Raw genomic sequence first — 12,678 nt, 5'->3', positions numbered from 1 at the left:
CGCTGCGACTCCTCCTCCATCCCGCAGCATTTTGAACCACTGCCACGTGCTAAAGTCCACCCGAAGCAGCCACAGAGAGGTCCCCTGGTACCCTCATCTCCTATCTGTGAGTAGGTCCTCATGGCCTCCTCTGCTCCCCGTCGGACGACCCATCTGCTGGGGGAGTACTGATTCTCCAGCTCCTACGGGACACAGACACAAGGTTCCTTGAGACCTTTGACCTCCACGCATAGTGCCCCCGCCCCTCTGCATGACTGGATGCTCCTCTCAGCCTGGAGAAGTCCCTCCCCAATATCTCAGCTTCTCACAGATGCCCTCAGCTTCCTTCCCTCCAGTCTCCAACCTAACAACCCACTCCCCACTTTCCCCCCAACTAATTAATTACATGTTTCAGATACAACATTGCAGATGCCATCAGTTTCATGGTCTAGAGCAGTGACTGTGCCTTTAAGAGGACAGCCTTAAAGGGGAGATGAGGTCCTGTAAATGTGTCCCAGTGAATGCCACCAAGGGTACCACTTCTATAGCAGTTAAGACCATGGGAGGCCAGGGAGCTGGTGTGGCCACTGCAGAGAAAGTGGCGTGGAGCTGATCTTCCCTGAGAGGGTACAATTCTGACGGCAAGAGGACACAGCAGTCAGAGGCACAGTGGTGAAGAGGAAGGAATCAAAGGTCAGCTAGGAAATGTTGACCAGCCAGATTGTTGAAACACAGAGGTGAGGCTGGGAAGCTAGGGCTGTAGGGTGGAGGGTCTTGGATGTCAAGCTACGATGTTCAGACTTAATGCAGAAAGTAGCGAGGAACCAGGTTTTGCAGAAAGAGATCAAAGGCAAAACAAAACAAAACAAAACAAACAGGTGAAGGCTGGACTGGGAGATCTGAAGACAGGGTGGCCTCATGGAAAGGTCTTGGGCTCTGGAGTCAGATGGGCTCAGTGCCAGCCAAGCTCTATCCCTTTTACCCTGGGGCACTTAACCTACAGTCAGTTCCTGCTTCCTTATAGTGGGTATTGTAATAGTAGCCTCACAAGGTTGAAAGATATAAGGCATGTAAATGAAGTAAAGCTAACCACGCAAATGTGGGTTACCTCCTCTACCCACTGAGCAGGGTTCTTGGCCAAGGGTCTTTGGGTCTATATAATCCGTACCTGTAGGATACCTGGCCCACCCTGTGACCTCTATCATTAACATCTTTATTGCTATAATTTATGATAATGGTAATGTAATGGGTTTCTGAGAGTGCTCTCATACTACAGGTTTGTGTGTGTGTGTGTGAGAAACAGAGACAGAGGATGGAATTTCTTGGGGGCAGTATCCATAACTGTCATCAGATTCTTAGTGTGTCCATGACAAGAAAAAGAACCACTGCCTAAAATGTAGGAAAAATAGTTAGGAAATCATAATTGAATGATAATCTTAACAGTGCTTTGCATAGGCTGTATCTAACCCTCACGACCACGCCGCGGTAAATTCCAGCCTTTCTGCCTCCTTCAGCTCCTGACACATCCGCTACACACATTGCATAACCGCAGATTAAGGTCGGGAACTTCGACCCCAAACGCTGCTGGGTTTATGGATATTAACACAGCCAGGGATTCATTTTTTTCTACTCTTAAAACCAGGCTAGGAAAACCAGCCTGAAGCGAAAAGTAAAACAAATCACAGTGCTAAAGCTCTCGGGAATGGCCCACAGCAGGCTCCTAACGGCGCCCACAGGAGCGGTTCTCAACTTTTCTTAGAACTCCCGTCTAATCCCTGAGCTACACCTCGGCCCTAGCCGCTCCCACAAATCCGCCTACCTCTTTAGACATTTTCCTCCAAGGAGCCCCGCGTCCGCCGCCTCCGCCCGGAACATCCATCCCGCTGCGTACCTTCTGAGAGGTGCAAGGCCGGCTCTTTAAATACCGGAGGGCGGGGCTCCCGCCAGGCCCCGCCCCGCTGAGCCTTGTCCACCGCCCCGGCGTACGAGCCGGGCGCGCGTTCCCGGTGCCTCCCACGAGGGGGCGGGCTGAGGTCAAATCTCCCGCCGGTCCCGTGACCGCGCGGTGATTGGCTCCGGGACGGTGGCTGCGGCTCCCGATTGGCCCGAGCGCCGGGGATAAAGAATCGTGGCGCGGAAACCCGCGCAAGCTTGCGGGGAGGCGGCGGTGGAGAGTCTCCGGTTCGCGGTCTCCCAGGAGGCACTATGAGCTGCATCAACCTGCCCAACGTGCTTCCCGGCTCCCCCAGCAAGACCCGGGGGCAGATCCAGGTGCGGGCGCGAGGCGGGGCGGGGTCGTGCCCGGGGCCCGGGGTCCGGGTGGCCGTGCCCACCAGGCCTCTAAGTGTCCCCTCCCTCTCTCCTAGGTGATTCTCGGACCCATGTTTTCAGGAAAAAGGTAATGGCCGCGGGACGGGGGGTAGGCCGGGACTTCCTTCTCTCCCACCTCCTCCAACCCTCAGGACGCCGTCCTCCTCCCCTGGCGCCCTCTACCCGGAGCCTTCCGCCTCTCAGAGACCCCCTCTAGAACAGCCCCCACTGCCCGACCCCCGCGTCCCCGCGAGGATGCCGCTCCTTCCCGGAATCCCTCCTGGAGGAGGAGCTCCTCCCCTTCCCGCCCGGGTCAAACCTGCCTCCCCTTGGGGTCATTCAGCCACCACTCCTTCCAGGAGCTGGTGACAGGTGTTTACAGTTTAGCCCCTCACAGAAGTCTTCTCTGAAGGGGGCGACCACGGTGGGCCAGACCTGTGTGCCCTGCTCTATCTGTGGCCTCCTTCTGGGGTGACTGTTTCCTTAGGTGGCCCAGGACAGGTAGTTACTTTCCACACTGAAGAGTCAAGTGGGGCCTTTGCTTCCTCGAAGTGATGGAGCCAGTCCCAGGCAGAGGTGGGGCCAGGGGGCCCCCAGTGACTCCCCAGGCTCCTTCCTGTATGGCCCTGGGGGATCACTCCAGCCCAAATCCCTTCCCTTGAGGGTGAGGCTTAGGGTGGACTCTTGGACCCAGAGACAAAGCCCTTTCTTTGTGGTACCAAAAGGTTTTGTGAAGTTAATTCAGAGATGAGATTACTTTGGAATGGGATCTGGACCTCCTCCTTTGCATGTGGTCTTTTCCTCCCCCCAACCTACCATGCCCCTGAGAAAGTCACTCCTCCAGACCTTCCCTGGATCACCTGAGGGCCCTTCCTTACCACCCTCCCCATACAGAACGACTTCCAGCCCAGACGTGTTCCTCCTTCTTAAGCCTAGTCTGTGAACTCTTACTGTGGGCCCTTTCTGTCCTCACGGGTCCTTTCCACACCCTGCCCTGGCGGCTTTCTATCCCTTGGTGGGGCTCAGGCTGTACACCCCTAGAAGGCAGTGGGGGCCTGCCTTGGGCTGATGGGGTCTTCTCACCCACTCTCATGCCGGGGGCCTCACCTGGCGCTCTGCTCTTGCAGCACTGAGCTGATGAGACGGGTCCGTCGCTTCCAAATTGCCCAGTACAAGTGCCTGGTGATCAAATATGCCAAAGACACGCGGTACAGCAACAACTTCTCCACGCACGACCGGTCAGTCCCTGCCCCTTCCGTCCTGTCCCCACACCTTTTGTGAGAAGCCCGGTGAAATTCCCAGGGCACAGAACATACTGTGCTCTCAGAGCTCTTGAGAGAGGATGGTTAATAGTGCTGTTGCCTGGCAGCGAGTCCTTAAAATCCACAAACTTTCCAGGTTACTGGGCCAGGTCTCCTAGAACTTGGACTTTCATGTGGCTCTAGCCCAGTGATTCTTAACTGGATCACTGGAGACCGTTTTGCCTGCTAGAGTACATTTGGCAATGTCTGGAAATGTTTTTCAGTTTTCACAGCTGGAGGAGGGGAGGGCATGCTGGCATCTAGTGGGCAGAGGGCAGGGATGCCGTCAGACATCCTACAGTGCACGGGACAGCCCCACAACAAAGAATGGTCCAGCCCCAGAGGGCAGGGATGCTGTCAGACATCCTATAGTGCACGGGACAGCCCCACAATAAAGAATGGTCCAGCCCCAAATGTCACTAGTGTCTAGCCACGGTTGAGAAGCCCTCGCTAGACCTACTGATTTTTATTTAAGTTTTTGGTTGGCTTGTCCTCGCTGACTCCTTCATCTCGTGGTCTCGCTGCATCCGCTTTCACGTTTACCCGCCTGTGCCCTGTGGACATTTCAGCCTGCAGCCTGAGGCTGGGAGGTTAAATTTGGTACCACTCCTGACATTCCTTGCAGCGGATTGGGGCCTGATGTTTCAGAGCCTGAGACCCTTTTCTCAGCCTCCCGACTAATCCACGTGAGCCCCCAGCATCATGGCTGTGCTGTGTGTGGCTTCAGGGTGGGAGCGTGGGGGTTTCTGCAGCCAGGCAGGTGGTAAGGCAGAGAGGGCCCAGGACTTGGAGTTAAGTTAAATGTTGAGTGACGTTTCCCAGACACGTCTCATGCAAGTCATTTGCATCCCCATGTTTGCTTCTTTATCCCTCGAACACAGGTGTCCGATGCGCAGTGGGGAGTGTCAGGGGTGGACAGCGAAGGCAGAAGAGGCAACAATGCAGTGATTAGAGGTGCAGCTTCTGGAGTCGGGCAGATGGGGTGGAATCCAAGTTCTGTCCCAATGTCAAAATCCTCTAACATGGGCTGCAGAGGCCTGGACAAGCCGCAGTGGGGCTGAGCGCTCGGCAGGAGGGACAGAGCTCCAGAGACGCCAGAACCAGCCGCTGCCTTGCCTGCTCTCTGGTTTTCTCTGGGGAACGATGGGGACTCTTAAACACAGGAAACAGTTTCCTGCTCATCCCAGACCTTGAAACAGGATTATGGCCAAAGAACAACGAAGCAGTAGTTGTAAAGTTCTGTATCCACACGTAGCTGCATACTGCGGGGCCTTCAGCAAACTCCTAGCTCCTTGGAAGGCTAATTCAGAGAAGCAGGCAGAAATGGAAACAGAAGAAAATAACATTATAGAAAAACATAGAAACTGCTTAAACAGACAGAGGACAAAGAACTGTATTCCTCTTCCCAAAGGCCGTGGGGCAGGGTGGGCTCCACGTGTCCCCGAGCGCCCTGGAACGCTCCCACACATGGCCTTTCACTTTCAGGCGCTGCTGGGTAGGAAGCTCCCCCCAGGACACACGAGGCAGCAGTATGAATGCGGATTTGAATCCTGACTCTGCCAGTCAATAGCTCTATGATCTTACAGAAATCCTTTAATCAGCCCGAGAAGTCAAATGGAGGGAATTCGAGGTCACTGCACTGCTGGGTGGTGTTCGCGGCTCCTCTCCCTGCTGGGCCGGCAGGGCCCCCTGGCTTAGAGTCTGGTGCTAGTGGTGTGTCTGGGGGCGTGGTGGGACTTCCATGGGCCCTGGGGACTTTCTGCCTTTGCGGGCCCCTTCCTCTATAAAAAGAAAAAGATTAAAAATTATACTTTATGGCTGCACTGATATAAGGACAAGTAGAATCCAGGCAGAGTTACATTTATTCTGATTTTTTAAATAAATTAAAACCTTCTGTCGGCCCCTAAGGCATGTCGGGCCTTGGGCACTGTGCCTGATGAAGTGCCACCCTGTCTGCGCCCTGCCACACACACACGCGCACACACAGTCTCTGCAGAGCGGAGGAGAGCTTGTGCCTCTGGGTGGAGCTTTACATCGGGCATTGCTCATTTCCAGTCCAAAGCGTGAAGTGAAATAGCTCTTGCTGAATAACTGGCTTTCCGAACAAAGGCCTTTATTCTCCCCCGATGCCTTCCCACGGGCACTAACTTCTCAAAGCTCTGGACCGACACCACAGCCTGCTTTGCAGGTAGAGGGGTGCTCATGAGAGCTGTTCCCTGGCCCCTCAGCCCCGTTCCTGGCCTCCTTGGGCTCCCTTGCCTGGCTCACGCTGTCTCTCTGGCTTTCTGTCCCCAGGAACACCATGGAGGCGCTGCCAGCCTGCCTGCTCCGGGATGTGGTCCCCGAGGCTCTGGGCGTGGCTGTCATAGGCATCGACGAAGGGCAGTTTGTAAGTTGACTTGTCCTGGCATCACTGATTTCGAACCCCTCTAACTCCCCTTCTTTCCTATGCTGGTTTGGACGTTATTGGTTCTGGTTCTGATCTTTCTTTAAGGTAAACATTGTTATGTTAACTCACTTGAACTAGCGTCTGAACACCCTTTGAATTCCCCTTGCTACTGCGTTACTGTTACATGGGATTTATTGTACTTTAAAAAATATATATATGTGTGTGTATGTATATATATATATATGCTTACAGTGAACAAAAAATGTGATTTCTCAACACTGGTGTATTGGGAGGGTTTGGTTTTGTTTGGCTCGTTGTTGCTTCCTGCTTGTTCTTTGTGGGTGTATTTTTCCTCCTGCTGAAATACATCCTTTAGTAGTTCTTGTAGCCAGGATGTGTCGGTGGGAAGCGCTCCCAGTCTTGATATGAAAATGGCTTTATTTCGTTTTCCAGTTTCAGCTGGGCAGCAAGTGGCAGTTGACCGTTTCCTTGTTGCTTTGGAAAAGCAACAGCCCTCCTTACAGTCTGGGAGAAGGCTGCCCCAGCCAGGCAGTCGCTTTCCCGGGCAGGGAGCTGATCTGCTCTGTCTCAGAACAGTGCATCCCGGGGTCTTATTTTTATTTATCCTGTCTCGTGTTGGGTGTGGCTTATTGAACAATTTACTGGTTTTGAGTCGGTCCTGTTCCTTCCGTTGTCTTTCTGGAAACCTCGTTTTCCAGGCATTCCTGGCTCCCTCTGCGTCCATGTCCCCAGGAGCGAGCGCGCGTCCTCTGGCTGCGCTGACAGGTTGTCTTTCGGGGCATTAGTTTTCTCTCCGGCGCTTTGGAATGTTTTGTTTCTGCAAGTGCGTCCTGAATGTAGAAAGCTAGAACTTGCTCCAAAGGGGCTTCATGTTTCCAGGGCTGGACTATACGACAGGGACAGCCCGGGCCCAGGCTCCGCTCCCACTGCTGGAGGCTGAGGGTCTTCTACCCCCATGCGGGGTGCATCTTCTCAAGTGTGCCCGGTGGAGACCGACTCCCCGCCGCCCGGGCCTGCTCGCCCACCTTCCATTTCCGACCCTTGGAGATGCTTCCGGGCACAGCTGCGTCTTACCTGGTATCTTCGCACACACACGTGCACACCTTTCTGTTTTCTCCCTTGGCTGTGTGGTGGAGGGACTTGGGGCTAGGAGGTGAGCTCAGGGTGGGAACCGGCTATGGCTCTTCCTTTCTCTTCTAGACTGTGGGCTCGGAAAGGCTCTGGGGACAGTCTCAGAACAAGGATTGTGAGCTCTGTGGAGGCCCTCCCTTCCTTCAGACCCAGAGCGATGGGTGGCTCACAGCTCTGCTCCCTGGCTGTGTGTAAAATGTGTTTGTGGGGCTGAACCGGGCACCTTGGCAGGGACCTTCCTCTTCTTAATTCTCCTTGGTCAATAACCAGGTGCCCTAGGTCAGGACCCAGCGGGCCACCTGCCCCACAATTCTGTTCCCTGTTTCTGTGTCTCCTTTCTCCCTGGCCAGCAAGTAGAACTTGGGTTCTCACAACAAATGTCTATTAAACCCACCGTGGAAACATCACCAGTCTCTGTTCTGCCCTCACCCCTGTGGGTCTTGCTTTGTAAGAAGTTCTGGGGTCTGGGGGGCCACCCCTCAACACAGGACCCAACAAAAGGACTGCCCCTCCCTCCCTTCATCTTTCCCCATTGCAGGGGATGGTTGGGAGAGGTGTGTCCAAAGACCCCAGGCTGCAAGCTGAGGTGCGGTGGGAGGTGGGCGCCTGGCTCTCAGGCACGCTGGCCCCGCAGTGTCACCCCGAGTGCTGGTTTTATCGCACAGGTAATAACAGGTGTAATCTAGGGAAAGTTAGGACTACATCAAAGAAGAAAGAAAGTCCACGATTGATCGCTGTGGTCCAGAGACCACCAGGAACGGCCCCGGAACTGGGACTGTTGTTACAGGGAGACGCACACCAAGGGGCCTGGGGGTGTGGGTGAGGGGTCTGGCGAGGGTCTGGGTACTAGGATGGGGGCTGTGTTGGGTCCTTCCGGGGAGGGTTTTAGGAGGCTGTTCTGGCTCTTGATTCGGTGTCCCGGGAAGGGCGATGATTCTGACCCACATCTTAAACCTTACCTACAGGGAGGGTGGCCCAGAGGGAGGGCAGGGCCAGGCTGGTAAAGCAGCATTGGTCGCTCCTCTTAGCCAGGAGAGGGGACGTCTGGTGCGTCGTAGCCCACATGGTGTTCACGTTCCATCCGTGCTCAGATGTGCTTGCGGGGTGTCTGGTTTTTGTCTCAACCGTCAGAGTCACGGAGTGGCCTCACTGGGAGCTCGTGTTCCGTGAAATTGATTCTGTTCAACAGAGAAACAGCAAGGCCCAGCTATGAGCGAGGCCAGCTCCTGCTGCCGGACGGCCCTTCCCTTTCACTGCCCAGAAAAACAAACAAACCCCGTGTGACATGTTGGTTTAACCCTTCTAGTCTCCATACATACATATATTTATAGATCGGGCTGACACCACACGTGTGACCATTTTCCATGTCAGCTACTTACCCTTATGAATGTACCATGTCTTACACAAGCAGGCCCCTTGGGTGTGGCCCTTAAAGGCTGTGAGGGACATGTGTGCGGGCATCCTGGGCTGTCGTCTGGTGTACTGGGGTTTGTCTACTAAATGGAATCACCGGTTGAGGGGCTGATCTCATTCATTCATTCATTCGATAAGTATTTTCTGAGCTTGTGCCACTGGGCAGCAGGGTTCCAGGTGCTGGGGATACAGCCAGCACCTCACCCTCACAATTCTAGTTCTGGAAGAGAAATCTGTCACAGGTGGGGTGGGGGCAGCTGGAGGAGAAAGGCAGCGTGAGGGGTAGAGCTAACGGGGGGGGGGGACGCTGCTTTATGGGTCAGAAATTGGTCAAAAGGAAAGTGTGATTCCGAGTGTGTCTCAGGGGTGTCCAGGAGGCCTGGGGCTTCAGCCAGGCTGGCTGGAAAGAGTTAACCCCGGGAGGGTCTGGGACCGCTGGAGGGCGCTCCTCTGCTTGAGGAGAACCCGGGAAGGCAGGGGCGAGGGCCGGGGAGAGACAGCTGGGTCTTTGCAGAAATCCCCAGCCAGGGCAGAGTGGCGCGCACACTTCCTGTCCTGCCCGAGTGTCTGTCCTGGCCCGGCGGCTCCCATCTTCCTCCGTGTTTCTCCTTTTGTAAACTGCCTTCTTCTCTTGGATTCTGTCTCCTCTGTCAGACGGGAAAAAACCAGAGCCCCTTTGTCACACGCTGTAGCTATTTCTTCCTGTTTATTTGCCTTTGGGTTTCGTCTGTGCGTTTCATGTCGCTGTCGCCACTCGCGGTGGAATGTTTCACGCGGTCACATTCCTGTCCTCCGTGGCCTCAGCCGGGGCGCATGGTTTCCCCGCGTGTCATGGCCGCCAGCCCTTGGCAAGATGATGACGAGGGTGAAACTTCTCCCTTGCCCCCCCCTTTTGTTCTCTCCCCCATCAAACCTCCTTCAGGAAGTGGCTCTCGGCAGGTCAGCCAAGGCGTTGAACCAGCAGAGGAACCAAGCAGCCAGACGTGTCCCCACCAGGAAACCCCTCCTGTTACTTTTCTACCCGGATCCCGTGTTGCAGTCATCTTTGTCTGCCGGGAAAACCCTACATTTACTAAGTGCTCTGCAGCTCCATTTTAAACGTACCCTGCATGAGGGCCCCGTGGCTGCTGTAACACGTACCACAGACTGGGTGCTTTAAACCCCGGACATTCAATTCCTTCGGCCCTTGAGTCTGGGAGCCCGAGATCAAGGTGTGGGTGCGTGGGGCCCCCGAGGCTGTTCCAGGCCCATCCCCTTGGCGTGCAGGTGGCTGTCTGCTCCCTGTGACTTCACATCATCTTTCCCTGTGTGGGTCTCCGTCCAAACTTCCCCTTTTTACAAGGACACCAGTCCTACTGGATTAGGGCCCATCCTACTGGCCTGCTTTCCCTGGACGACCTCTGCAAAGACCCTCTCCAAAGAAGGCCACATTCTGGGTGTTGGGAGTTAGGGTTTCAACATATGGATTTGAGGGGCAGGAGGGGACATAATTCAACCCATAATGTGACCTAAAACACGAATGGCAATAAAAACTAATGCCAGTAACACCATGGTTACCAGTGGGCATCTCGAGATGTGCAGACAACCCAGGCAGCTCTGTCCTTACCTGTGGTCACCCAGGAGCCCCTGCGGGGTCCAGGGTGCAGTGTTTCTGGTTGGGGGTGGGTGCATGTGGACAGGGGACAAAGTTTGGGTGGAAGAGGTGAGCTCTCTGACTGTGGGCATTGCTGAGGTGGGCGGGGCCAAGGACCCTCCAAGGCCCCCCAGCGCTGATGTGGAAGGACCCGTGTCCTGACGGGGCCTCGACAGGGAGGGTGAGGCATAGGGATGCTCATGCCGGTTCTGTCCCCGCCCCCACCCAGGGGCTACCTGGCAATGTCTAGACAACAGCTGTTTGTGAGCACGGCGGCGGGGCTGTGGGCTGAATTTCTGTGACCTGTGATGACTCCTTTAGAGAAACAGCAGAGCTGTGCGTGTGGTCGTGTGGAGCCTCTGGGTCAGGGGGTCCGGCTGGAATAAAATCTGACTTACCAAGGAAGTGACCTCTCTGCAGGCCCCGTATTTAGAAGGCTGTGCTGTGCCGTCCTGTCCCTTAAGGGCCAGTGGAACCCCAGCCTCCTCTCAGGGCATCACACAGCATGTTATGTTTAAGGTGGGGGGCAAACACACAAAGCCTGCCTATCGGCCACATAGCACATGTAAGAAATTATTTGAGGGTCTTTAATCCTTAAACACCAAGGGCCTTCCTTGCCTTTTCTTAGACTCAGGAACGTAGTCATTGCCAAAGTCACACAGCTAATGGGTCCAGCCAAGAGCATGGTTCAAGCCCAAGGCAGCCTCTGGTCGGAGCGTTTGACCCCTGCGGTGGTAGACGTTTCTCCAGCCGGGCTGGCATCCTGGTGACAGGTCCAGGTGCTCGCACGGAGCAGGACCTGGTGTTGTCGTGGAAAGCTGGTGGAGTGGTGGACCACCTGGACAGGGGATATGCAGGCTGTGTGCTGGGTGGGAGGCTTGGGGCCACCCTGTGCTCGTGCGCCACGCTGATCGATGCTGGTGGCTGGGACTGTCGGGTCTGGCAGTGAGTTCTCCGTGGCCCCAGAAGCTCTGCCCAGGGTGGACACTCACCCTCCTCCTCTCGCCCCTCCTAGTTCCCCGACATCGTGGAGTTTAGCGAGGCCATGGCCAACGCCGGGAAGACTGTGATTGTGGCTGCACTGGATGGGACCTTCCAGAGGAAGGTAAGGGCTGTCTGGCCTGGCCCTTGGTTGAACCCTGGAGGCGGGAAGGGGCCTGTGGCTTGGCTCTGGGAGCACTTGGAGCTGCTCAAACTGTGTCGTGCCCAACCCCAGGCACTCAGGTGAGCCGGATCCTGACCCCTGGTTTGCCCCAGACTGGGTCCACCTGCTGTGGGCTGTGGTACTGAGGGATAGGCGAGGTCAAGGCCTCGCTTCCTGGTGTCAGTGCTGTAAGTCAGAGGGTTTCAAGGAAAAGCCCACCTCTGGAGGTGGGTGTACACCAGTCTTTCTGTGGGAACGCAGGCTTTCGGGACCATTCTGAACCTGGTGCCCCTGGCTGAGAGCGTGGTGAAGCTGACGGCCGTGTGCATGGAGTGCTTCCGGGAAGCTGCCTACACCAAGAGGCTGGGCGTGGAGAAAGAGGTAGCCCCTCCTTGCCTTCTCCTGGGGGCGGGTGCAGCCGGGGGTGCCACGTCCCCGCTCAGTCCAGGTGCCTCGTGTCCCATGGCCAGGTCGAGGTGATCGGAGGAGCAGACAAGTACCACTCTGTGTGCCGCCTCTGCTACTTCAAGAAGGCATCATCGGGGCAGCCTGCCTGGCTGGACGGCACGGAGAACAAAGAGAACTGCCCGGTGCTGGGGAGACCCGGGGAGGCCCCGGGAGCCCGGAAGCTGTTTGCCCCTCATCAGATCCTGCAGTGCGGCCCGGCCAACTGAGGTGCTGGATCCCCTACCTGGGACCAGCCACCTGCCCCGGGGCCTGCTGCCGCCCCCTGCCGTACACCTGCCCCCTGTGTGCTATGCGGCCTCTGTGGAGGAAGCTGGGGTTGGGGGTAAGGTTTCACCAGCACGGGGAGCTTTCCGCCTGCTGCAGCACCCTTTCCTGGCTCGGTGGTCCACACACCACGTTTCCCTCCTTGCCTGCCCACTGGCCTTTCTCAGTTCCCTTCCCAGCTGCTGGGTGGCTCACAGGCCAGAGCTGGGTTGCTCTGTGGTGCGGGGTCTGGCCCCTGCAGACCTCCCTCCCTCCCTCCCTCCCCCTTGGGGTGAGGGCCAGTGCTGCTGGCTTCTTCCTCTTTGTGGCTTTGCTGCTGAGTTTCTGTTCTCACTGGGAACTCCATGCACTCGCACCTCTGGCTTGGCGCCCAGCCTCGTCCCACGCAAAGACTTGGTCCCTCTGCCTGGGACAGGCTCCCAGCCCATTGGGGATGGCTGCACTTGTGTTCTCTTGCTTCCCTTCTTGCTCTGGTGATCGTTTTCTCCAGGATTCCAGCTTCTCCTATGTGCCCTGCTGGGGCTCAGATCCCAGGGGCTTGTCTTTTGGGGAGGGGCTATGATTTTTTCTGTTGTAGCATGTGAAATTAATAACTAATATTAAAATTTACTGGTTAGCAAAAGCA

The 12,678-nt window shown here is 55.9% G+C and overlaps 2 protein-coding genes across 5 annotated transcripts in view; one reads left to right on the top strand and one right to left on the bottom strand.

The window, feature by feature from the left end:
- The window catches only part of AFMID (arylformamidase), an 18,831-nt gene extending 15,368 nt beyond the window's left edge, over positions 1–3,463 (bottom strand). For 2 of the 3 annotated variants that reach the window (XM_074343804.1, XM_010950706.3), the window contains exons 1-2: positions 1,799–1,856; positions 92–182 (exon numbers count right to left, since the gene is read on the bottom strand). In XM_074343804.1, the coding sequence (XP_074199905.1) occupies positions 92–97 (6 nt within the window). In that variant the 5' untranslated portion in view covers positions 98–182; positions 1,799–1,856. Of the gene's footprint in view, positions 1–91; positions 183–1,798; positions 1,874–3,396 lie in introns of those variants that run through there. The other variant, XM_010950705.3, reaches the window with a different exon arrangement.
- On the top strand, positions 2,094–12,678 carry TK1 (thymidine kinase 1). 2 transcript variants are annotated; one of them, XM_010950704.3, is made up of 7 exons: positions 2,094–2,250; positions 2,346–2,377; positions 3,417–3,527; positions 5,886–5,979; positions 11,193–11,282; positions 11,583–11,702; positions 11,792–12,678. In XM_010950704.3, exons 1-7 carry the CDS (start codon positions 2,185–2,187, stop codon positions 11,993–11,995), a joined length of 717 nt encoding a protein of 238 aa, XP_010949006.2. In that variant the 5' UTR covers positions 2,094–2,184; the 3' UTR covers positions 11,996–12,678. The 2 variants fall into 2 exon arrangements, with proteins under 2 accessions (XP_010949006.2, XP_045369479.2); XM_045513523.2 differs by lacking the exon at positions 3,417–3,527.

Source organism: Camelus bactrianus, chromosome 16, assembly GCF_048773025.1.
Source record: "Camelus bactrianus isolate YW-2024 breed Bactrian camel chromosome 16, ASM4877302v1, whole genome shotgun sequence".
NCBI lineage: Eukaryota > Metazoa > Chordata > Mammalia > Artiodactyla > Camelidae > Camelus > Camelus bactrianus.
Note: the sequence above shows the minus strand (reverse complement) of the source record. Positions and strands in the feature narration are given on the sequence as shown.